The following is a 25,708-nucleotide window of genomic DNA, read 5'->3' as shown; positions in this document are numbered from 1 at the left end:
CATTCTGACCAAATTTCATGTAGATCAGTTGAAAAATACAGTCTCTATCGCATACTCAAGCTAAATGTTGACAGACGACAGACAGAAGACAGACACCGGACGCCGGACATCGAGTGATTAGAAAAGATGTAAAAAAAGCAATGCTCAGGTGAGCTAACAAAAAAAAAACACACACACACACAAATCAACAACAAAAACACGTACTGTTTTTCGCTCGCCGCCTTTTTTTCTGAAAAAAAAATCGATGAACAACTTTATATTTTGATATGCCCTTATTGAATATATAATGTTCGCCATTCTTCCCTTGTCATTGATATTCAGTAAAACCGGAGTTATAACATCTTCGTAAGAACATACTGTATCACTTATATATATATTCATACGAGAAATTGTTAATTAACATTATGCCAAAAAAAAGAAGTATTCAATTTGTCATTTTTTCAGTTGCAACAACATCAACAATTGCTACAACAATAACAACTACCCAGAAACCAAGTACTTCAACCGCGATGAAGTCAACAGCAACAACAATAGAATCAACAACAACGATGAAACCGACGACAACCACAACAACAACAACTATGAAATCAACAACAGCAACCACAATGGAACCTACATCAACAGAAACAACAATGGCACCATCAACAACTTCAACAACTATAAAACCGACTACTTCTACGACCTTGAAAACATCAACGTTACCAACAGCTACATCAACATCTACAGTAAAGCCCGCATCTGAATCATCTCCAACAACTGCATCATTGGTAACTGAGTCCACCTCAACGTCCAAAATGACATCTCCTATTTCATCGACAATACGACCGGCCATATCTTCTACATCAATGGCTACAGGTAGACATATGAGGCTGCAAGTACATTTTTTTCATGCATTATACAGTGACAGCTAGATAATATAAACAGTGCTGTGAAATATATTACTGGAAAAACTTTAAAGATATGTATAAGAAATATACAACTTGAAGCTGGATATCATGTATGTGCCTCTACCACTGGAAAGTTTGCAAAAGAAACCATGCATTTTAACAGTAAAACCAGAGTCGTACACGTTTTTGTCAATATATACATCCAATGATTGAACTGTATACAAATATTCATGAAACATACAGCTTTTCCTTTTCATTTTTACTAAACAGACTTATGGGCCCGTGTTGCTAGACATAGAGCTATTTTTGTTTGTCTTTGTCCTTTTTTTAACAAAAGTCAAATCTAAATATTTTTGCATGTTCAGTTTTGCTTTTATTTAGGAATGTGAATATATTGTGAATATATTGTGACTATACAATAGCTCTAGTTACTATTGTAAGTAAAAAAAAACATGTAATTTTTAAACCGCAAATAATACGAACTGACTTTTCCCCCGTAGGTAAACGTGTATGTCCTTTGAACGTCCAGAAAGCGGCTATATCTGAAGGAAGTCAGGTCTTCGTTAATGACATCAACAGGAAATGCTATGAATTTGTAAAGTTTAAGCGAACCTGGAGTTTTGCAGAGGACGACTGTCAAGGGAAAGGAGGACATTTATCTTCTATTGAAAACTCTATTGAGGAAAAGCTTCTGTTTGGATATGTTCAAACATATGGTTCCAGTGCGTGGATTGGATTAAATGACAAGAACAGCGAGGAAAACTTTGAATGGTCTTCTGGTAAACTATGCTTTATATAAAATTGTACATACTTTTATAAACATAAATAGTTTTGTTTTTGTATGTTTATTTGTTTGTTTTGGGTTTAACGCCGTTTTTCAACAGTATTTCTGTCATGTAACGGCGGGCAGTTAACCTAACCAGTGTTCCTGGATTATGTACCTGTACAAATCTGTTCTCCGCGAGTAACTGTAATAATAATAATCTGTCTGACTTTCATTCCAGAATCAAGTTATCGTAGTTCTTATTAAAAACAGTAGGTGTTATTTCAAAGCATGATTAGACAATAAATTGGTTGATTTTATTGCTGTACGGCAGTAATCTATTAATATGCCTGATATAATACCTATAATTAATTAAAGTTAAATGTCTTGTTTTACAGGGGATGTTTCAGTGTATCAGAACTGGAAAGCTGGACGCAAAGATCCCAGCAAACACTCTACTGAGGATTGTGTTACAATAGGTGCCATTACTGGCGCTTGGGAAGATGAAAGTTGTGGCAATTATTACGCATATATTTGCAAATTTGGTGAGTTATTTTGATTTAATCTATGTTATTGCTCAATAAAAAAAATAAAATGTATCATTCATTTTACCTTAAAGTATGCTAGAGCTTACAGTTTAAATTAATATAAAATGATTAATACTTAATAATAATAAGGAAAAATTAATGATAAACCTTGTTTTTATACTGAGCAATACCATATAGGTCAGTGTCCATATTCAAAAAACATTCAACGTCTGAAATTTGGCTTTTATCTTAGAATGTCTGAGTGTTAAATTCTTATGCGTTGCTAGACTTTTGCTTAACAGTTTGGTACTGTATATATATAGCTATACTATATTAACATTACGGTTGCGCAAAATTGATAAAACAATAGAAATGGATTCATCTAATCTATCAAGTAATTTACAATACAACCTTGTTCTGTACAATACGAAAGCACGAAACATATGATTCAATATGGTAATACGTTTGTGTGCTTTTTATGTTAAATATTTTGCCAAAATACCTGGTCCATATTAATGTATGAATACGTACCAAAACTGAGATCAATTTACTTTCCCTCACCGTGTTGTACATAGACACAAATGCCGGAGGTGCTCGGTTTTAATTTTAAACTGTTGACAATGATATATATAACTGAATTGTTTATTTATACTTCAGATGCAGTTGTCGATAATGGTACTCATATAAACCAGTTAACTACGCACAGTTACAGTACTGCATCATCACTGCCAACTACGACTGCTAGTTTACTCTCGACTACAAGCAGAAACGGTAGATTATATCATTACATCCATGAAACAAATTACAAATATCATATCCGATAGAAACAGCGCTAACACAGTGAAAAAAGCGTAGCCTCCTTGCAAATTCTTGAGCACCGGATTTATGTGTTTTTAAACCATGAAAATATACACAGGAGATATAGACAAATGAAAACATTAAGACAAAGTGGAAAATAACTAAACGGCTGAGCTATGCTGCCATATAACAGTATAGCCAATTGGAAAACTATGTAAAACATTAATATAATTTCCCTCGCACAAAGAACAGGCCTGTTAATATTGTTAACATTAGTCCTACAGTAGCATATGCATATGTGTGTATACTGTATATACAACGGTACCTTTTTCAGACAACTTGGTATGTCCACAGAATGTTCTGCATGCAGCAAATCGGAATGGCGAAAACGTATTTGTTAGTCGAAATACCCGAAAATGCTACGAGTTCGTTACGAATCATCGCACGTGGGATAATGCAGAAACCAACTGTCAAAGTAAAGGAGGACATTTAGCTACTGTTTCGAGCTGGTCTGAAGAGCAACTGTTGTATAGTTACGTGAAATCATACGGCCATGCAACATGGATTGGCTTAAATGATCAGAATCGAGAAGAACATTTCGAGTGGTCTTCCGGTAATTGAAAACTTTCCATGTACACAGGTTCCTTTACAAATTTGTTTACTAATTATCAAAATGATTAATGTATATACTTTGTATTGTCATCTTAGTATTTATTAGCTTAGGCTAATTATAAAAAATGGAACTTTAAAGTGCTTTATTTGTACAGTGTATTATGCTTTTATCATACGAATAGTTTTGTTAAAGGTGATCCAGTGACATACCAGAATTGGCATCCTGGTAGCAAAGATCCCTATACACATAGGTTTGAGGATTGTGTTGCCATGGGAGCTTTAACTGGGACTTGGGAGGATATGGACTGTTTGTATAATTACTACGCATACATCTGCGAATATGGTATACGGGAGTTTGAAATTGTTTTATGTACATTTTCTGTTTACTGTGAAATCATTTATACTCTCGAGGTCTTTTTCGGTAATCAGTGGATTTAGTATTTGTGTCAAACCATAAAATTTGATCGCGACGATTAAATAAAACTTCCATTTGTTCTAATCTTCAAATGAAATCAAATGCCCACGAGCTAGCTTTTGTGGACAAACCCACAAAGTTTCATGTAGACGTTAGTTAATGATTTCAAAGTAAAGTTTTTATTTGAAGTTCTATATCAGTCTTTAAATAACATGTCTGGGTAGCAACCTATTGTGTTTATATTTTGTAATGGCGTATACCTGAACTTGCATCTTAAATTAAGAAACCATAGGGAACGTGCAGATTTGACAAAAATGGTCCAAAGTGAGACGCGGAAATGCTTTCCATACATGACAGACTTTGTTTTGTAGAGATGATTAAATAAGAGTATAAGGGTATCAAATGACATATCACTAGTTGGAAATTCTCCTTTAACATTTTAACATCAGTGCAAGATGTTGACAAATCAAGCTCTTTTAGTTATTAAGGGGAGGTGGGGGTGGGGGGGGAAGTAATTTGAAAAGTAATAATTATCTGAATCAGTAACCTTTATTCATTTTCTACATTTAAGTTTTTCCTGCTTAAAACGTACGTATTAATTTTGGGAAGGACTAAAGAGTAAAGCATATCATCAAAATGTGTCAATGCAAAGAAAAAAACAAAACAAAAATGGTTATACACCCATTCGTGCATTGAATTCGTGCTACTGTCTATATGGTTCCAGTGTGGACAGTCGAGCAATTATGATGCTCTGATTATATGGTTATATCTTTCATATGCTTTGAAATATATGCACATAAAAAATGTAAGACTTTACCTTTATATAGTACTTGTATGCGTGTGGTCTTCGCTTGTCAGTAACGTTGAAGAGCAAATCAGTATTGTTAAAAAATCTATGAACGCAGATTTGGTAAACTGACTATATAGACGCCAGACACATATTAAATGTATTAAACACAGATATATGTACAATCAAAGAAACAACAAGCGGAAACAAACAATTTCAGTACAATAACAAAGGTAGAGTAATCCAAGCTGTTAGCTATTTGAAAACAATTACATACTTGATATTTGAATAATTGTTAACACCGATGTGGAAAGGCTGCTAACTTTGTTTAATTTTTGAAGTGCCATCTGAATAATACACTTTTATTTCAGATGCAGTGACTAGTAATCATGGATCGTTATCAAGCGTTGATGGTATGTTTTACAAAATAACTTTTCTTACTTTTTTGACCTAACCAGACATTATTTCGGTCTTCAAATTTAAGTATTTCTGATTCCACATTTTAAACTCGACTTATCGAAATATCATAGTTACCAGCATTTTGTTTCAGGTAACACGCAGTTGTGTTCTTCAACAGTTCGTCACCTTGCTGAAAGGGACAATGCTATACTCGGTCAATATGAAAGAGGATGTTATGAACTGATGCGAAGTGCAGATGTAAGTTGGCAACATGGAGAAGATATGTGCCAAAGCCGTGGCGGACACCTTGCACACATAAGTAATGCGCAACAGCAAGCGTTTATTCAGTCATTTCTACATCGCCATTCACCGCAACACGCAGTATGGATCGGACTTCATGATACCCGTATTGAAGGTGCTTTTGAATGGACTGCAGGTAACAGCCTAAATAAATGATAAAACGTTGTTTTACACATATTATTTCAAAATTCATACCACTTTCAGAACTGTTTTAAGACTTCCACATTCTTACTCTTTAATTTGTTCAGTAAAGAAGTTTGAAAATGAAATATATGTTCTACAAAAGCTTCTGATTATCATTAAACTGTTCTTGTGCACATCCGTTATCCGTACGAAATTAAGTCAATGTGTATATAATTAGCAGAAACTACTGCGTATTACTTTGTTCAGTATTACGTAAGGCAGTCCGTGATACAGTCTGATTGTTTCTGCATGCTTATATTTCTACTGTAAATGTGGATACCAGACTTATGTTTAACTTATTGTTTTAGGGACATCGGTATCATATACTAACTGGATCCCCGGACACACAAGTAACTTTGTAAGTTTTCGCACGGAAGATTGTGTGGCATTTATACCTTACAAAAATGGGAAATGGGATGACATTCCGTGCGGCAATAGCTACGATCTAGGAGAGACACATCCAATATTATGTCAATATAGTAAGTGCCTGGTTCGTCTTGACTGTAATATATTAATATGTTAGACTGACTTACGAGAAATATTTTAAACAACATATGAGACATTAAAACAAGATTTGTGTTGAGGTATTATGCAATAGACATGACTCTCACCTGCAAAACATGTCTGAACTAAAAAAAGTAGAGATTTATAATGTTATATACATAGGTTGGCAGTTTATTTTAATCCCACCATCATCTGCACCAAGGTAACTTAAATCTGTTTGACTTTCTCATTCTTAAAATCACAAACTTCAAAGTGGAACAACATTTTTGAAGCACTATAAATAATATGTTATTTCTGATTTGAAAATACTTGGTGTAATAAAATAATGTCATACATGATTTAATACTAATAAGTAACTGTTGTAGATCAGCATTTATGTATTAATTTGTTAAACAATTACACTGTCTTAAACGTTTTTACAGAGATTCCAATGGCACCAGGAATTGTTGGTTGATGGAAACATCATTCAGACATCGTCAGCTGACCTGGACAAAACAGATCAATAGACATTTTCCAAAATATTATTGTATTCTGCAAACATATTAAAGATGATATTAAATGATGTTTTATTTAAACAACTGTGGCATGAAAGGTTATAGGTTATATAAATTTAAACTGATACATTTAAAAAGTTTTCTGATTGGTTAAATGCTAGTTCAGACAGCAACGTCAACTGAGAAGTTTTTCCTATTTTCCAGTCTCAAATAGATGTACATTATTTGTCATGTACATATTTCTGAAACTACGTCTTCCTAAACTGATTTAACATTTATATGAAACGTACAAGTTACTCCAATAATGTTAAATCATAAATTTGACATCGCTAGCATAGTAGTTTAATCGTTGCCTCCAGATCAGTGTTGACCGGTTAAAATCGATACCATATTGGGCATGCACGACTGGAAATTTTGACAGGTAGAGCATGTAAAATTCCAACACATTTCAATTGTTCCGACAAAACAGATGGTTGTAATTATGCGCACTTTAACTGTGCCAAAACAGTAATCACCGTGTCTAATCGTGTATGTAGTATCAAGATTTAGCAAATTGTTGAGAGCAGCTTTAACGATTTCGAGTAAGTCATCCTTTTTTTCTATCATTTTAAAAACTATTGCAAGTGATAACATATAGCGCAATGTTTTGAGAAATGGTAATATTAGTGTCTGAATTTATTTGCTTTAACACATGTCCGATCTTCATACCATTACACAGAGACCCGCCCGCTTAGCTCAGTAGGGAGAGCGTCGGTCTACGGATCGCGGGGTCGCGAGTTCGATCCTCGGGCGAGGCGTATGTTCTCCGTGACGATTTGATAAAAGACATTGTGTCTGAAATCATTCGTCCTCCACCTGTGGTAATTCATGTGGGGAAGTTGGCAGTTACATGCGGAGAACAGGTTTGTACTGGTACAGAATCCAGGAACACTGGTTAGGTTAACTGCCCGCCGTTACATGACTGAAATACTGTTGAAAAACGGCGTTAAACCCAGAACAAACAAAACAAAAACCATTCCACAGAACTTACTTTTCTCTTCATTTTGTTTCATATTCAAGATAAATTCCTCAAAGTGGTTAAGGATTGGAGCTGTAGTCAGTGATGCATATACGTTTATATTTCCGCCATTCTAGCCGCGATCAGCAAACACCAGCTTTCGTATTTTGGCCTAGATGATTTTCTGAAAAGATTCAAAGCAAAATATCTGATATTTTGCTATTTATTTACAATTATTATACATATATTTGTTTTGGATTCTTCCAGATGAGCAAAGTGTAAAAATGTAACAATCAAAACAAAACAAAAACTGAGACAAGTTACATAATCTAATTGTTATTCAAACATAATATCTTTATTATGTCTCTTACCGCGCATATATTTCTGTACCAGAAATGGCCAAGGAAAAGGTTTATGTTTCACTTTCTTCTGTGTATCAACATTACGCACTGATATTTAAGAATGGTACAAAATGTGTATGGTCACGGCCTATGTGTCTGTGCTATGTGAGCCGAACTTTTATAATGATCCACAAATTATTTGAAATCTTTGAATAAAAGTAAATCAATAAAAGCATGTGCGGGCACCTGTGTACATTAGTACAAACACCGACCTTCCGTAAACCATCTAGATACTTCCCTTACATGAAATAATCCAAGTTCGTACCCACATCGTCGAGGGTCCTTATCCAGTCACTCATGTAGGTCCCTTAAAAGTAGCTGCGGTCGTCCCGTTTGCTGGGGAAAACAGTTAATTAAACTTCCATTAAAAACTACAACGTATGTACGTCGTTGCAAATGTTTGAAAATTTTGTGACTCCTCTGCTACTCATTAAGTTCCAGGTTGCGTGCCATTCCCAATAATATTTTCTAAGTTAGAGACGAAAATGTAAAATTGCTGGGCTATATCATTCAAAAAAATCCCTTCACTAATTAATCTGTTGCATTGTAATGTTCGATGACCTAATTCTAGACATCATTTGACCTAAGACCATATTTGTTTTTACTATATATTCCATATAGACACTGGACACTACTGCAATTTCGCATGCATTCCAAACACTCTAAAATACCTGAACGCAACAGAACTATTCAAGAGAAAACATTCAAACCACAATAAACATGGGGTTGATCGGCTCTTTTTTCCACCATTTTGAATCAAATCACATCCGTATAAAGAATGCCCTCTAGATGGCCACAAACAGGCAAAACTGGCCCTATCAAAAAGACATGTTATGCATATTCTGACATTATCATTCTGTCAAATTGTACATGTACCTACAATTGCATATCTCTTCTATTCAATTATGAAAGTTATTGCTGGTCTCTCACTCAAAATTCACAAATATTCACCATCAAACGGAGAAACTATTTTCTGCGTAACCACTTCCTTATTGTCAACCAAGGGCAAATAACTGTGATCTTGTGTAATTTTCTGCTTGATTTTAGTGTACGTAGACCTAATTAGATAGCCTGTACGTCTGACTAATTTTAGTGTATTCAGGCCTAAATCATTGTCTACGTATACATATAATAATAACTGTTTACAAATTAGTCATTCTGTAAGGTACACAAATGTGTATGACAGTATGTTGTTGTTGTTTGAATATGTAATTTTGTGTCGTGATAAAAAAGCAATACTGTAATTGTCGATTGATTTAACAAATATGAACTGAATCACCTCTGTAGAAAGATTTATAATTAGCAGTTCCACACACGTTTATCTGTACATTTTTGATCTTTCACATTAAACGTTCAAAGTGCAATGATAAGAGCTGCATATTTTTGGTCAAGATAGCCGTCTGTAGTTTTATGTACAGATTGTCTCTCTTTCAACTGTATTCGACAAGATCGATTGGGAGCGCTGTATCATTAACATGATTTATTTACTGTTGGTTTTGTTGAGTATAAGTATTGTTCGTGCCGATTATAAATGCGTTTGCAATTATAATGTTGAGAAAGGGGTTTTTGCTAAGGTAAGTTGAATATTTTCGCAAGTTTATAATATTAGAGACAACGGTTTCATCCTTATGTGGTTCTGCCAAAACGTTGTAGGGTAATTTATCTAGGTATAATTTCTTAACTGGGTACATTTATCTTGTTCAGTTATCGTCACTACTTATAATGTCCTGCCTGTTATCGGTTTATGTAGTATCTTGAAGTGAATGCTGACAATAATTTCGTATACATTTGTATGTGTAATTGCATAGGTTTGATTCCACGGGTTATCGGAAGAGGTCATTCATTTTTCATCCAATAATATTTCCACAGGTATGCTGTGTAGGGTATGTACATGACCTATCACCCTTCAGTCCCAAATATGTGATTTATAGAGTACAGTTATAAACAGTTATCCTTAAATCTCCCGTTTTTCTCTCCAAAGAATGCACATAAATTATAATTCTTCATTCGCAGATTATGCACAGAACTGTAACTGGGTGCTCTGAAGGATAGATAGACACTATTTGTGTCCCTTGCTCTTACATTTACCCTCTATAGGATATATATATATATATATATATATATATATATATATATATATATAATACTCTATCTGCATTCCTATCTTTGTATTTCATTGTCTCTCGGGCTAGCTTTGAAGGATATAATATTCTAATTTGTTCCTAAATCTCAAGAATATAACGCTTAACATTATTGGTATTTCTTTGTCCAAAAGGTTTGTTCTAATAGTTATTTATATAATTTGGAACCCAGGCATTCTTTGATGAAAAGTATTAAACAGCAATGCTTGGTTTAGTTGTTATGGTCGGCTTATTATTCCTTCTCTTGAGAAGGAATATTATAGTTCAACAAGTCACACTTGACTGAGCTAGCTGTTGTAATTACAAGCTGGCCAATGGAACTCCGTGACCTTAGAAATAATCTGTAACGTTAAACTATTCTTTCTCAATTGAGGCGACTTACACAATACTAAACCCGAGGATGATTAATTGATTCTTTTATTTCCTCCTGAACATAACATATGTACATTCACTAGATAGACATATATCAGCAAATTTAAATGTAAACAACCAAATATTATAGTTACCTTCAAATGCATGGTTAATATGTGAAAACAAACCCCATTGTGACCCTCTAATTATGTGCAAGAATCCACCCATCGAATCATAATACATTAACCGGGTCAATGTCTTATTGCCGTATTTACTCTACTGAAAGGGGTAACAGATTTAATTTGTTGTTGGATTTAACAATTTATGTTAAATAACTAGCGTAAATACTTACCTGGTATTTTTTTGGCAGTATAAAACAGACATTGCAACCAAAATTTTACAAGATGGTCATTTTATATTTATATAGATGTGCCCTAGAAGGAACTTTTGGTATGCTTTAACTTGTAGTCTTATTGTTTGATAGGTATAAATATGCTCAGACGTAATAATATTGCGTCACTGCTGAAAGGTCGTTGGTTTAATGAATTCGTTTAAATACGTATTCCTGTCACTCTGTCAAGGAAATAACTTATAAGCTGTCCAGATTTTGAAGTTACGATCATGTGATAAAACCGAAAATTCATTAGTTGATTTCCTTTTTTACATTTACATTGGTAGATCTATTTCAATCGCTCGTAACCATGTATCTTTGCATTTAATATACATGTATATATAACGTGGAATAAAATGTATGTATAGCAAGTATATCTGTTAAATATATTAAGACATGTTAGGGGTGTTTCAGAGTTATCCGGACCTTTATCATAGTCAATCAAATACGTAAACATTGCTTCAACACATTTTCATTTCTTAATTATATAGAATATACCTCTGTGTCTATTTTAGTCCTGTATTGTGCATACCACTACGTCCTTTCAAAGTTCCGATGATTTCATGATAGATATGGCAATTGCTCCCAAAAACTGTTTCAGACGTTCAAAATAACACAATTCTACATTTTATGAATATCTGTGGTATACAGTTGATTAGATAAATTATAAATTTGCCTTTGAAATGTCAAACACTTTGTTATTTTATTTTATCTTTAATTTTATTCTCCTTATTTACTATTCTTTTTTTTTGCTTAGCACTAAATACTTAGCATCTGAGTATCATATTCTGTCGTATTCTTTCACAATTAGGTTGAAATCGGTATAAAGGTTGCAAAGACTTTTGCTATCTATGCATATGTACAGAATTATTGAAACGTATGCATTGTATATGTATTGTATATGAAATATGTACCCATTTTGTAAACGTGGCTTTTTTCCAGTGCATTTTTGTTTTGTTTACTTTGAAGGAATCCCAAGACGCTAAGGCACTCGGTTATCTATATGAATTTGACTGCAAGCCTGTGGTCAGTCAAGCTTCTTCAACGTCTTCTGGCTGGACAGTTATTGCGTTTGAACATCAGGTAATAGAATTATGTTGTTATGGTTTTAATCAGGAATAATTTATTTACTTAATAAAGGAATTTCGAACTTGTGATATTTTACCTTTTAAAAATTACCTGTATCAATGTATACATGTGAGCGCATGTGATTGTTTTGTTTGCAATAAGGTAACCTTTAGCCTGCTTGTGACGAGTCGTTCTGCCTTAGCGACCAGCGCAGACTCAACCTGCACCGTGCAGGCTGATCATGGTATACACTTTTCGCTATCCAGTCAGTAAATTAAATCTGGTATTGAACAAATTGATTGATGTGATTGATGGACCAGTTCATTCTACAAATTAAGCAGGCTAAGGGTTAATGACATATGCTTTGCATGATAGATAAATATATTCGCCAACAGTGTGCTATTTTTGTGTACTAATAGTCTTATATGGAACAGGTACAGTATCGTAAATGACATTATACGGTCGAAAATATGGTGGCAATGATTTTTTTAACAAAATACATGGATATAATTATAACCACAAGAAAGGAACTATGTGTTAACTTAAACCGCTATGTTTTCTTCCAGTATTCATTGACTTTACAAATTGCTTGCAGCAAATATGTAAGAAGCCTCATTGACCGGGGTGTATAAGGTGACTGACTTTGTATCACCTGCTTTTCTTGTCTGTGGATTTGAAAACTCGCTTACGGTGTAGAACTCTTTCATATATGAAAACCAACCATCTTGCCTAAGGAAGATAGGTGATTCTATCTAGATTCAAGCTCAAGAAGCTCGTGCCTGAAACAAATGCCAAAAGGCTGAACATATGCATACGCCAATGACCTGCAGATTTCGTTGTAGAGTTAAACCAAACAAAAATCATCATATAAGTTTACATAACAACAGAAAGGGATCGTTATGTGTACCATATTCATCCAACATTACTCTTAAATAATGCATGGATAATAACTACAGCTGTCATGTTTTCCGCTACTGGTTATCAAAATGACTAAATTACATCATTTGATTTATGCCTCGTTGTTTGTCCAAATACATAAATGCATATTAAATAGAACAGTTATCTTTTTCATACATTTTTTTAATGCTAACATGTTTGTATTTCAGATAGGATATGTTTTCAAAGATCCTCAGACAAGGGTAGAGGTTTGTCAGGGAGACCCAACGGATTCTGTTCAATGTGAATATTTGTCAGAAAACTAACTTTTTTTTTATTAAAAAAAAACAACAAAAAAACACACACACACACACACACACACACACACACACACTTACATATAACATTGAATACTTTGATTAATACGTTATTATGTTTCGATCTGCATTTCAAGTGATCTTTTGTAATTCTGTTATTTTATGAGAGTATGCAATATGCCAGAAACACATTCAAAATAAGCAAAGCATTTAACTATTTGATATTGACAATATCTGCCAAATTGAATCTTTTGATGAGTCTGTGTGTAAAATGTTTGGTCCTACATATCATTTATGTACCGTTCGGAGTTTGTGCTGTAGTCGTGAGGGTTGTGTCATATTTAACTATCACTCATGAACATATTTTATCAATGTAAGAATATAGTGTCTTCAGTTATCGTTTTACTTTTAGTGCCAACGGGTGCTGGCTCGCTTACTACTGTTACTATGGAAACAAGCTCATCTTCTACAGAAGCTGCAACAACTAGTCCAACACCCACGACAGACACAACAATCAGAACATCAACAACCCAGCCGACCACTATTAGGACAACTACAGGTTTCGTGGATACAATTTATATACAGTCAAACTTGTGCTAGCGACCACCGTGAATAGTGACCACCTGTCGACAACGACCGGTCTCTGGTCCCCCCGTAGAAAAATACTCATTAAAAGGCCGTGAATAGTGACCACCTGGCGACCGCGACCAGCGACCGGCCTGATTCATTCCCAAGGGTCATATTTGCTCCCCCCCCCCCCCAAATAACGACCAAGCTGGACCGTTCCGGAATGAAAATATTTGAAATCCGCCGAATTTTTACGACTTTCGCCTTCTAGCAAACATAATTATTACTGCTTGATTGGAAATTTGCAAGTTTGCACCGGCCGAATTAATACATAGAACATAAAGAAAGCTAAAAGCTTTAGAATTACTTTTTATCAGCATGATAATGGCTAACTAAGAAGTGACCCTTCCCCACGAATAAAGACCACCTGTGAACAAAGACCACTTTTGCTTGTTCCGAAGAGTGGTATTTGTTCACAGGTTTAACTGTATTCCTAACATGATTTTTCTTGCGTCTGTTCATTATCCTGCATATATTTTTCTTCACACAAACTGTCAGACTGCACGGTTTCTTATTTATGACTACTAGTATGTACTGTTATATTCTAATCTTAAGATATAGTTACAATCAATATTTAGGTAGGGCCACACCAAATTGATTACTTGGTCAACGGATTTCCCGCTCCATTGAACTGCAAAATTAGTCACTGAATTTACAAGTGATAGGGCCATCAGTGGATGATGGATTTCCTGGCATCTGGCGGAATTGCATTGCAAGTTGACAGACGGTATAATGTAAAGATCCTTGGTACCTAATGTACGGGGGAGGTGTTTGCAGTGTTTTCCATATATAATAATTTCTGTTATACACTACATGAGAGTAACAGCTTTCTTATTCTTATGTGGGGACATAGAATCCAAGGAGAAACCCTTTGTTTATGTGGCAAGGGCACTGGTTTGCCTAGGATAAAAACTTAGCGAACACATTAGTTCTTTACACTAGAAATGCCAGCTTTTTTCTATCCGCCTTTGTCCCTTCTCTTAATGCTTGTAAATATTACAATTTAGCGCGTTCCGGTAAACATAAAGATATATTGGAGTCAGGTGTTGAGTGGCTGCCATGTATTTTTTGGTCAGTTTGCCATTAAACCTTCAGTATTAAAGGATCTTTTGTTTTCTATGTACTTCAAAGTTTTTTTGGATATGTTTTGACAGTGGTTGTTGATTCTTGTGACATTGTTTTTATTTTTTTCTTCAAATCGCTCCTCGCCCGCTCCAAAAATATGTGAAATCCAAAGAAAAATATTTTTATTTTTATTTCGCTCGCCCGCTCCTTTTTTTTTTTTGAATTATCCGATGACCAAGAAATTAATTTGGTGTGGCCTAGAAAAGTAAATTGTGCATATATTCCATTTACAAAACGAGAGTAATTCCATAAACTTTAAAAGTATGTGACCATTGTTTGTTTTTAGTATCTTATTGTACCAAACATTGATGTAGACCACCAAAACGTAATTTTAAGTTGAAAAATTAATAGTTTTGTGACAAATATTTGAAACTCTTAGGATAAATTATTTTTATTATTTTTTTAACTATCACCTCATCCACCAAATCATTTTCCTGGTGTCTGCAGCAGTCATGTAATTTCTTTTATTTATGCGAGAGCCGCTTTACCTTGAGGACTAGCAGTATATTTAACGTATATTCTTGCATAAAATCAACATTTTTTTTCACTGGTCCCGGGCATGTATATTATGAGAGAAAGATAGTGCGTCAATACATGATTTTTAAAATGCTTGTAAGGGCCTTATATTTATAGCATATATATTTCTTTTCACCAGCTCGTACTTTGGTGTGCCCCCCAATTGTCCGACAAAGTGCTCTGCAAGAAGGAAGCATGTTGTTTATTAACTCTTTTGACGTAAAATGTTATGAAATGGTGACACAGCTTCAAAGTTGGGAGTATGCTGAGAAGGACTGTAATCTGAAAGGCGGTCATTTAGCTACAATCGGTGATTCAAAGGACGAGAGCTCGATTTACAATGCTGTCAAATTTTACGGACATGCAACATGGATAGGTCTTAATGACAAGAACAACGAAGAAACGTTTGAGTGGGCTTCAGGTATTCGTTGAAAATTTTATTATATATTTTAATAAACTACTGGGTTACTAAGTGTACGTGTATAGGCCAAAAAGAAATTCTTGACTTGCAAGTGTAACCGTAGTCTGTTATAATGTTATATTTGGTTGCGTCTTTTTTCTCAAAGAAATCTTCTTATGAATTTTATTGACATTGACAAGATATAGCAAAATAACATCACATTTGAGTCGTGCCTTGAGAAAACCAAATTAGTGGGTTTGCGACCAGCATGGATCCAGACCAGCCTGCGCATCCGCGCAGTCTTGTCAGGATTCATGCTGTTCGCTTTCAAAGCCTATTGCAATTAGAGAAACTGTTAGCGAACAGCATGAATCCTGACCAGACTGCGCGGATGCGCAGGCTGGTCTGGATGCATGCTGGTCGCAAACCCACTATGTTGGTTTTCTCATGGTGCGGCTCAAATTTTCATTAAAAGGCACATTGGAAGCATAGAACACATCCAAACTATAAGCAAATCTTATTTGACTGAGTCTGATCATGAGAGGTAAATAAACTTTTATGACACCCCTCGCGCCATAAAGTTTCAACCTCGTCAAAACACTGTTTAAAGTCGATGTTAAGTAATTTCAATTATCTTAAAGGATAAGAAAATTTTACACCACAAAATGCTGCAAAGATATAGAAATTACTGTTTGTTTTACATCAATGTGTTTCTTTCACCAGGAGAACCTGTTGTCTATTTGAACTGGCATCATAGTAGGAAGGACATATATTTACATGGGACAGAAGACTGTGTCGCTATTGGACCACATACTGGTACTTGGGAAGATGTGGACTGTACAGTGAGATATGCATATATCTGTGAATATGGTAAATATTGCAGTTCTGTATCTTCTAATATGCTTCCAGGTGACATTTTATTTGTAAAAAACGTAAGACTTATATTACTAGAATAACTGTATTTTTTATTTTATTTTGTATTTTTAAACAGCCAATGAGCGAATTTTCTGACAAAACATCGAATGCAATTTGGAATATATAGTCAGCAAGTTACATCTGATTCAATATAAGCTCTTTTCAATATTGTATTTAAATGTTTTGAATTAATGCTTTTGTTCAGTTTTATCCATGATAAAATGCGGCATATACATGACATTTCCATTTCACTTGCAACTACATAGCTGTACATTCATTACATGTCTTACAGATTTTTGAGCTTAAGGAGTCTATTGAATAAGAAAAAATGCAATTTGACTTTCTGCCTTGTATATTCTAGATATCGTGTACAATTATAATTCTAAATGCTGTGTATTTTAGATGTTGTTTGTATTGTATATTTAAGCAGCAGTGTACATTAAATTTCTATATGCTGTGTATATTCTATACTGGTTCGAGTCGTAAATTCGGCCACTTTTTGTGGTTTTTCATAAATATTTCTTTCGTTTTACAATTGATTTGTATAAAATTTCTACCATATGTGCTTTGATACAAGCAACATTGATTGTTATCATTAACGGCCGTTTACAGTACGGTAAACAATACAATCGCGCTTAAAATAACAGACAGGTTTAGCCTCCACATTTTACCTTCTAGAGGTTGTAAATATTCGGCCACTTTTTAAACATAAAGTTGGTTGTATTTTCAACATTTTCTTGGAAATAAATCGATGCTACAGCCAAAATTGTTCTTTTTTCAACAAACTGCAATCAATTTTCAATAGCATACCTCGTGGGAAATATTTGCCAACAGAGATTTAAAAAGCGCCTGTCATCCTTCTCACACCAGCATGACTTAGTTTAATTTTTACGTCACTGATTATCACACATTCTAGCATAAAATTGCTGTTCTTGTCACTTTTCGGGGGTGTTTCAACAGGAGAGTAAAGAGAATTTCTCGATGCTATTATAACACCTTTTTATATATGCGCGTTCCGTGACAAAGCATAAACGTATTACGGCCCCAAAACGGATAATTCAAAAGGAAATGACGTCAATGTGAAAAAACAACGTAGACATGGAAATTCAATGACGTTGATGGACAATATATTCATTTTTTTGGTTTTAACGCGTTTTATGCTAGTTAGCGCATGTTCTTTTTGTGTTAAAAAGTTTAGATTTGAATTAACCCTTGCCGGGCCTAAGCATAAACGAACGCGTGCAATGACGTCACGCGACCCGCGAGACAAAATATTTGCTATTTAGAGTACACAACTTTAGGGAAGGACAATTTAAATTCTACACACTTCAACTTGTTGTTTTTTGCCGACTTTGTTGCTAACGCAAGTGCTTGTGATGACACAGATGCGCTCTCAAGCATCTGGCTCGAAAAAAAGCTTTAAAATGGGTGGCCGAATATTTACGACCTGGCCGAATTTACGACTCGAACCAGTATGCGATGTATCTTCAAATGCGATATATTGCAATGGTAATGATACGGATATGTAGATTTCCACTCTGCCTCAAACTAGATGTGGTGTATACTATAGATGCTGTGATTTTACATGCTGTGTATAATTTAGACGCAGTGTTTCGTAGACGCAGTGTTTTGTATGTTTAACACGCGGTGTACATTTTAGACGCGGTGTATACCTTAAGGTATGAGATCACTAATAGAGAACCTCCTTTTTGAAGAGTATTCAATTCCTACCATAAACCTACTTTTACTGTAGTTCTTAGGGGTGCGTAGGTTCAAGCCCTACTGGGACCAATTTTTTTTCCTTATTTTCCATTTTTACTAGTTAGTTTTTACTTCTTTCAAGACTTATTATTGATTTTTTGTACAAAAATGGAAAAAGATTAATCTTATAAGCGATTTCTTGGTGTTCAAAGTGAATTTACTACTTTAACAGAAGGGGTAGAGTTACACGTCTTTAAAAATATTGAGTTACACACGGTGAAAGTTCTCTATTTTGCTTTCACTCTTAGATTATATATTGTGGAAGAAATTCAAGTAGGTTTTACATCTTCCTTAAGGTTATTTTTAAATGGAGTAAGCAAAATCCAAAAACAGAAACACATCATTCGACCTTATTTTTTCAATGTTGAAGTATGAATTCTGTCTCATTAAATCCGTTTATTTGAGGCACCATAGAAAAAATGGTATTGACATTTTTATTTTGTGTTTTATTATAGTTTACCAATAGTCTGATGTTTCTTCTATTGAAATTAATGGTAAAATGAGTTCTCTGCAAACGTTTTGGATAGTCGCTACCACTTTGAAATTTGTCTCTACTTGAGCTTGAGGAGATACCATAAGTTATTCAAAATTTATAAAAAAAACGGCACGGTAAAAGTTGTTTAAAATTTGCAAAATAGTGAAAAACATGGTTACCTTTCAGAATATACCAAGAGAAGGCCATTTTGTAAACATTACTATTAGTGACCTAATACCTTAAGTGCGGTGTATATTTTAGACGCTGTGTGTATTTTAGATGTGGTGTACATTTTATTCACTGTATATTATTTAAGATGCATTGCATATTTTAGATGCGACTGTATATTTAAGACGCGGGGCATATTCTAGATTTTGTGCATATAATAGATGGTGTGTATCTTTTAGATGCGATGTATACTTTAGATGAAGTATATATTTTAAATGCGGCGTATATTTTCATGTTGTGTATATTTCATATGCAATGTATACTTTAGACGAGGTATATATTTTAGATGCAGTGTATATATTATATACCGTGTATATTTTAGATGCAGTTTATGGCAACTATAATGATACAGATATACGGATTTCCACTCCACCTCAAACCGGAATGTATACTGATGGTGTGTTTTGTACTGCTCATAACTTTTGTAAATTGTGCTTGAGACATCATAGAAGATACGAATGTGATTTATTCGTTTATTTTCTGAATAATGAAATACCTTAGTACACTAAAACATATTTGAATGTTTTGAAAGTCGGTTTGGATTAAGTCGTCAATCTGTTAATGACATCACTTAGAAGTATAAATCTTTCATTTAGAAAGCTTTCCAAATGCTTCATGGGTGTTCCTCCGTGTCTGAAAAAAATGACCGGATGGTCATCTGGCGAACTCCTCAGTGAATTTTTGAGTGATATTATTTCAACGTCCCAGAAATATAAGATCGAAAATGTTACGATGTTCATTTTATTACCTCTACATTGAAAGCGCCATGACCTGAACATAAAATAATTCATTGAACCAAAAGATTACATCTGTTACTTACGACCAATTTTGTTCAGTTTTAGAAACATCTTTTTAAAAAGTCGTATCTGCCACATACAACCTTTTAATAGTGCATACTATGTGATTTTGGATACAACAACTATACAGTAAATATAAAGGTTAAAGTAGCACATACGACCTTTCATTATAACAATTTAAAGAATACGTATATACAATTTCTTTAATAACAATTCCTGATAAATATATGACAATCGATACTGTCAGTATTTATAATGATTCGTTATCTATGACGTTTTTATTTGGATAAGAACAGTTTTGGTAGAAATCTGTTAAATACAGTTTCTGTTTTTCCAAAAGTACGTTTTTTTCTGCTTACGGCCTTTTTATTTCTGGGACGAATACTTATCATTTCGACAATAGCTATAATTGGTTGAATACATTATTTCGTTTCGAATCATTTTGTAAAAATGGTCGTTTCCTACATAATTTAATTTATTAAATAACAGATAAATTATACATAGTTTATAACCTCTTAAACTGTAAGGTAACATGTATGCCCCTACACTTTATCCGTGAATTACGCTGAAGACCTTTTTTATTTTTTCCGAATTATAAGTTGTGAAGGTCGGATGTACCGAATTTATTTAGCGAATTAAATTCAGTATCAACGTGTGTGTTGTTCACTTGTCAGTACACATTTTACATGTTATTGTTCTACTGTCTAGCATATAAAAACCCACATACAATAGTCATAGATGTATAATCTCCAGGTTGCAGTCTTAGACGGTGAAATGTAGCAGGCTTGCTGACTTAATTTTTGCCTAGTTGAGAGTTTGAGAAAACATAACACGAAGTACAATGTAGCTTTGGTAACATCAAGTTTAGTGATGTTTTAAATTTTGATGATTTCCGTAGTAATATATACCTATATATTTATATTTGTAATCGTAATAATTTTGCCATCAAAACGTCAAAACATTTGTTCATATTGTGTTCCTTTTAAAATTAACTGGACTGTGCTAGTTATGTATGGGGATCATTCAGTGTTAATCAAGCGATTTTGTAAACATTATACATTCCTTTTTACCACCGTCAATGTTAATGGCGTAAACTGAACGCATTGAAAAGAGCATCAGAATAAGATTTATTCTAAGTAATGTTAACAATAGACAGTGGCCGCAGTACTAAATATCTTCTTTGTTGCTAGACATTGTCCACCCTTTAAAACCATTAATTTTAAATTCAAACTGGGTATCATTTTGTTTCTATCTGACATAAAAGTTCATTACGGCAACTATTTTTTTGCATTATAAACAGTTAGTCCGTTTCTCAAATGATGCTCTCGTAACATACGCGTTGAACGCAGTGCGAAAATGTTTACCCCCACGGCTATGTATATGTTAAAACTAATAATTTATTATACATTTTCTCTGCAGAGGTGTAATTATTTGTTACCGTAACACAAAGACTGGAACCTTTTCAGGAAATACAATGATGTGCCAGTCATCAGTACAGTCTGCGGCATTGAACGACAGTGCAGCACTGGGTCAGTACAAGAGTAGTTGCTATGAGTTGATTTCTAATATTCATGTCACCTGGCAACATGGCGAAAGTTTGTGTAGAGATCGTGGTGGCCATCTAGCACACATCAAAAGCGCCGACGAGCAGGGTTTTATGCAGTATTTTATGGACCGTTATTCACCACAACACGCTGTATGGATTGGTCTTCACGACACTACAGTTGAGGGACAGTTTGAATGGTCATCAGGTTAATAGTTAATCAAACATTACTTTTAAGACCTCACGTTTTCCGGCGTAAACTCGTTCTACAACGACTTTACTATAACTATACGTTTTTAGAAAGATCAATTGAAGTACAGAATGCGGTCAAGCAAAATAATAGCAGACTCGGTTTAATCAGGTATGTTCATGAGAGATAATGAATTGTATAACAGCCCTCACGGCCCCTTAGCATAATCTTAAGCGGATTTTTGTTATCGTCTAAACTATGGACTCGATAAAATGGTACGTTTGTTATAATGATGTCTCTAGAGAAATTAGTCGGTTTTTTACAATTTGAACATATACTATATCTGATATATCAGCTTGCACTTAGTTTAACCCTTATCATGCTGGACACGATTCTGTCTTTGCGACCAGTGTAGATCATGATCAGCCTGCACATCTGTGCAGTCTGATCATGATCTGCACTGTTCGCCATTTAGTCAGTATCTTTTTAGTAAGCATCCCTTTTAACAGTTAATGGTACTGTCCAAATTGAAAGATGGACAAGTTCATTACAGAAATTCAGCAGGGTAAGGGTTAATTCAAGCGTAATGATTACAATAATGCATGCTTAGTTTGGTTCTAATCAACCTAACTGATTTATTGTTACAATCATTTGTAGGTGTAAGTGTCAGTTACACCAATTGGGTTCCAAGACACACGGACCACTTTGGAAGTCATAACAAAGAAGACTGTGTTGCTTTCATACCTTACAAGTACGGTCAGTGGGACGACATTCGATGCGGAGATAGTACGAAACTGCTTGGAGATGTTGGAGAAGTCCATCCCATTTTGTGTCAATATAGTAAGAAAAGTCGTTTCGTTACTTAGTCACTTGAGTTTAATGTGATTTTACCAAAATAGTAGTTAGTTTTAATATGATAACTATGAATACAATTACATGAGGAGTTTCTAGGAAAGAAATGAGTCTAAATGTAATTGGTTGTTTTATTGTAGTTGTTGTTGATGATGTTGAGTTTAAAGAAACGGCGACAAAATATTTATTCAATAGGCGATTTTCTAGCTTTGACTGATGAAAGAAAGCCCTAAGTTACCCTCTCGGATATTATTCGGGCAGCTATGTAGAACCACCATGTTTCACAAGCCAGCTAGATGTCTCCCTCATATAACAGGCAAGGCTAGAACCCACAGGGGAGAGGGGCACAAGACTTAAGCAATTAGGCAGGAGATATTTCTTGATTATGATAGAACTCTTACATGTACATTTATCACGATATCAGAATTGTTTTCCTTTCTATTTCAGACTTGGCAACGTCCCCAGTTATTGGATGATATGTTTTGCATAATAAACACTGAATATCTTTAAAATAATTATACTGTGTTATTGTTTTATTATCTTTATCAATGGACGAAGCAAGTTTCTTATTCCTTCTCAAATAGAACTATTTTGGGAAATATCTAGTACTTCAAAAATGCAGTAGAAATAACGATTAACAAGTTGGAAAAGTTGGAAAAGAAAATATGAACAACCTACAAAAAACTTATAACTTTTGTTTTGCGAAGGTAGGAATTGCGTTTTATTTGGATGAGCTCTATGCGTCTAAAATTCTTTGATGTTTAACTAACTATGACAAAAGCATTTTGAACTTTGAACTTTAAACACTGAGTTTGTATATCAAAATTGCCCTTTAGCCTGTGCCATAGGGCGTGGCCGGTTTTGAATATTTTATTGTCTCTCCTGAACAGACTTAATCAAGAACGGGTCTGTTATGATTTTGTGTTCTATGCTTAACTATCACAACAGCAGTTGCATATTTAATTACTTCTTATAAGCAGACTCCGTCTAACAGAGTCTGATATAACCTTGCATAGTTACATTCTACGCTTCCCAAGGATATTCTTAATGAAATTTTTACTTGTATATTTATATAATTATATATATTTATATTCCTGTTTTCATTATACGAAAACTCGAAAAGACATGCATGTATGTATACAAACTTCAAGGCCGAGGCTTTGTGTTTAAAGAGGTGTACTGACTGCGTCCATGTACCGTTATTATACGCATTTTACTCGCATGTTTTTTCTTTCTTCTGTTAATCTAATTAGCAATAAAGTACATTGTATTAGGTATGCTCAAAATTATCATTTTTAGATACTTATATTGTGTAATTGATGACCCAAATTCAAATTTGAAAACTTAAATCTAATTTCGTTCCTAGGCGAAGTAAAATTGTAGTATTTCAAATTCAGACCTGGTTGCTCATCATCTGTTAATTGTTTTCTTACACTCTAAATCGTTTGCTTTATGGAAGTCAGTTGTCCCCCTAATGGATAAACCGTTTACAAGTGCCATTAACGATCTCTTGGTTGATGGCAGACGACATGGTTGGTGATAGACGACAAACAAATCGTATCTGGCTTTTGTCTCACAAGTAGTGTTTACATATTTTATCAAATAGAATCTATTTTCTCTTTTTCCTTAGTGAACCAGTTAATCGCTGTGCCAAAGCATTTTCTGATATTATTGCATTCATAATATAAACAGCAATGAATACACAACAGAAGGAATAATAAACATATAGAACTTACTGGGAAGGCAAGCAACGCAACCAACACTTTCCGAAACAATAGTTTTACCGATATTTTGGCTGCACAAATCCGGCAGAAAAATATTGTTCACGGATGTTCACAGCATATAATAAAAATACGGTTAGTGCATCGATACTACATATGGCTCTGTTTGATCTCCAAAGAGTACATTCCAGATAAAAAGTGGATTATTTGATTGCTAATTAAACAAGAAGAATGTCAAGCTACGTATATTCTACGAAATACAAAGGTTGGCGCGCGAAGAGAGCTATATGACGTCACTTATGATGCCAAATTGCCGCATGAAATCCAGTTCACATTACTACTCCGATGAATAAAGTCCGGCATATTTTTTATCAAAACATTTCAATTAGCCTGTACGCAGTTGCGTAATGGAAGTTTGACTGTTTAAATTCTTTGTCCTTCCATAATCACCCAAATTTGAAATAAAAAGCAGAGGGGGTAGGGGGCCAGGGGTTAATCAAGTGTTCGCAAATGGACCGAATAAAATTACAGTAGTATATATATATATATATATATATATATATATATATATATATATATATATATATATATATATTGAAATTTGACTCCGTACCTCCAATGGCATTTATCACATGTATTTATGCCATCTTGGGCAAGAAATACACTGGGGCCATGTTGATCTACTGACAATTGGGAGAGGTGTGTCTATGTAAACAAGTGTCTTTGAAATTAACTGAACACTTTGACCGTAATTGTATTATATGTAATACGTACTTTTGGAACACAGTTTTCGTTCCGATCGGGTTTACTTACCTTTATCAGCCCGCCCGCTTAGCTCAATAGGGAGAGCGAAGATCTACGGAACGCGGGGTCTGAGTTCGAGCCCTAGGCGAGTCGTATGTTCTCCGTGTCGATTTGATAAAAGACACTGTGTCTGAAATCATTCGTCTTCCACCTCTGATTCATGTGGGGAAGTTGGCAGTTACTTGCGGAGAACAGGTTTGTACTGATACAGAACCCAGGAACACTGGTTAGGTTAACTGCCCGCCGTTACATAACTGAAATACTGTTGAAAAACGGCGTTAAACCCAAAACAAACAAACAAACAAACTTACCTTTATCAAGGTTTATTTAAGAAATGATTGATTTTTTCGGTGTTCATCGCGCTAGCGATTCAAGTTTTATTTGCCATTCATATTCTGTCGTTCATTTCGCATGAACACCGAAAAAAGTTTCATTCTTATATTTACATTATATTTCCTTTCCTTTTGTAAACAAGCTTGAATTATAAGTTGCACACATTTTATTGCATTTCACATTAAAACTTGCCTCCACCAGACGGAACAG

The 25,708-nt window shown here is 34.4% G+C and overlaps 2 protein-coding genes and 1 long non-coding RNA gene across 3 annotated transcripts in view; 2 read left to right on the top strand and 1 right to left on the bottom strand.

Moving 5' to 3' along the window:
* The window catches only part of LOC123527088 (macrophage mannose receptor 1-like), a 17,749-nt gene extending 11,012 nt beyond the window's left edge, over positions 1 to 6,737 (top strand). Inside the window, exons 5-14 of the mRNA XM_045306361.2 lie at positions 445 to 855; positions 1,388 to 1,666; positions 2,049 to 2,195; positions 2,835 to 2,948; positions 3,310 to 3,588; positions 3,781 to 3,930; positions 5,161 to 5,202; positions 5,340 to 5,624; positions 5,980 to 6,150; positions 6,598 to 6,737. Coding sequence (XP_045162296.2) covers positions 445 to 855; positions 1,388 to 1,666; positions 2,049 to 2,195; positions 2,835 to 2,948; positions 3,310 to 3,588; positions 3,781 to 3,930; positions 5,161 to 5,202; positions 5,340 to 5,624; positions 5,980 to 6,150; positions 6,598 to 6,629 — 1,910 coding nt within the window. The 3' untranslated portion in view covers positions 6,630 to 6,737. The remainder of the gene's footprint in view (positions 1 to 444; positions 856 to 1,387; positions 1,667 to 2,048; positions 2,196 to 2,834; positions 2,949 to 3,309; positions 3,589 to 3,780; positions 3,931 to 5,160; positions 5,203 to 5,339; positions 5,625 to 5,979; positions 6,151 to 6,597) is intronic.
* Positions 6,202 to 25,708, bottom strand: LOC123527090 (uncharacterized). Its single transcript, XR_006681629.2, has 3 exons — positions 25,612 to 25,708; positions 7,700 to 7,850; positions 6,202 to 6,660 (listed from the first exon to the last, which is right to left on the bottom strand). It is a non-coding gene; the product is annotated as an uncharacterized LOC123527090 (long non-coding RNA).
* LOC123527089 (secretory phospholipase A2 receptor-like) lies at positions 9,417 to 23,158 on the top strand. The gene is made up of 10 exons (XM_045306362.2): positions 9,417 to 9,641; positions 11,920 to 12,033; positions 13,125 to 13,197; positions 13,624 to 13,770; positions 15,619 to 15,900; positions 16,603 to 16,749; positions 19,581 to 19,655; positions 21,522 to 21,806; positions 22,446 to 22,628; positions 23,088 to 23,158. Exons 1-10 carry the CDS (start codon positions 9,543 to 9,545, stop codon positions 23,114 to 23,116), a joined length of 1,434 nt encoding a protein of 477 aa, XP_045162297.2. The 5' UTR covers positions 9,417 to 9,542; the 3' UTR covers positions 23,117 to 23,158.

The sequence above is a fragment of the Mercenaria mercenaria genome, chromosome 14, assembly GCF_021730395.1.
Source record: "Mercenaria mercenaria strain notata chromosome 14, MADL_Memer_1, whole genome shotgun sequence".
Lineage (NCBI taxonomy): Eukaryota > Metazoa > Mollusca > Bivalvia > Venerida > Veneridae > Mercenaria > Mercenaria mercenaria.
Note: the sequence above shows the minus strand (reverse complement) of the source record. Positions and strands in the feature narration are given on the sequence as shown.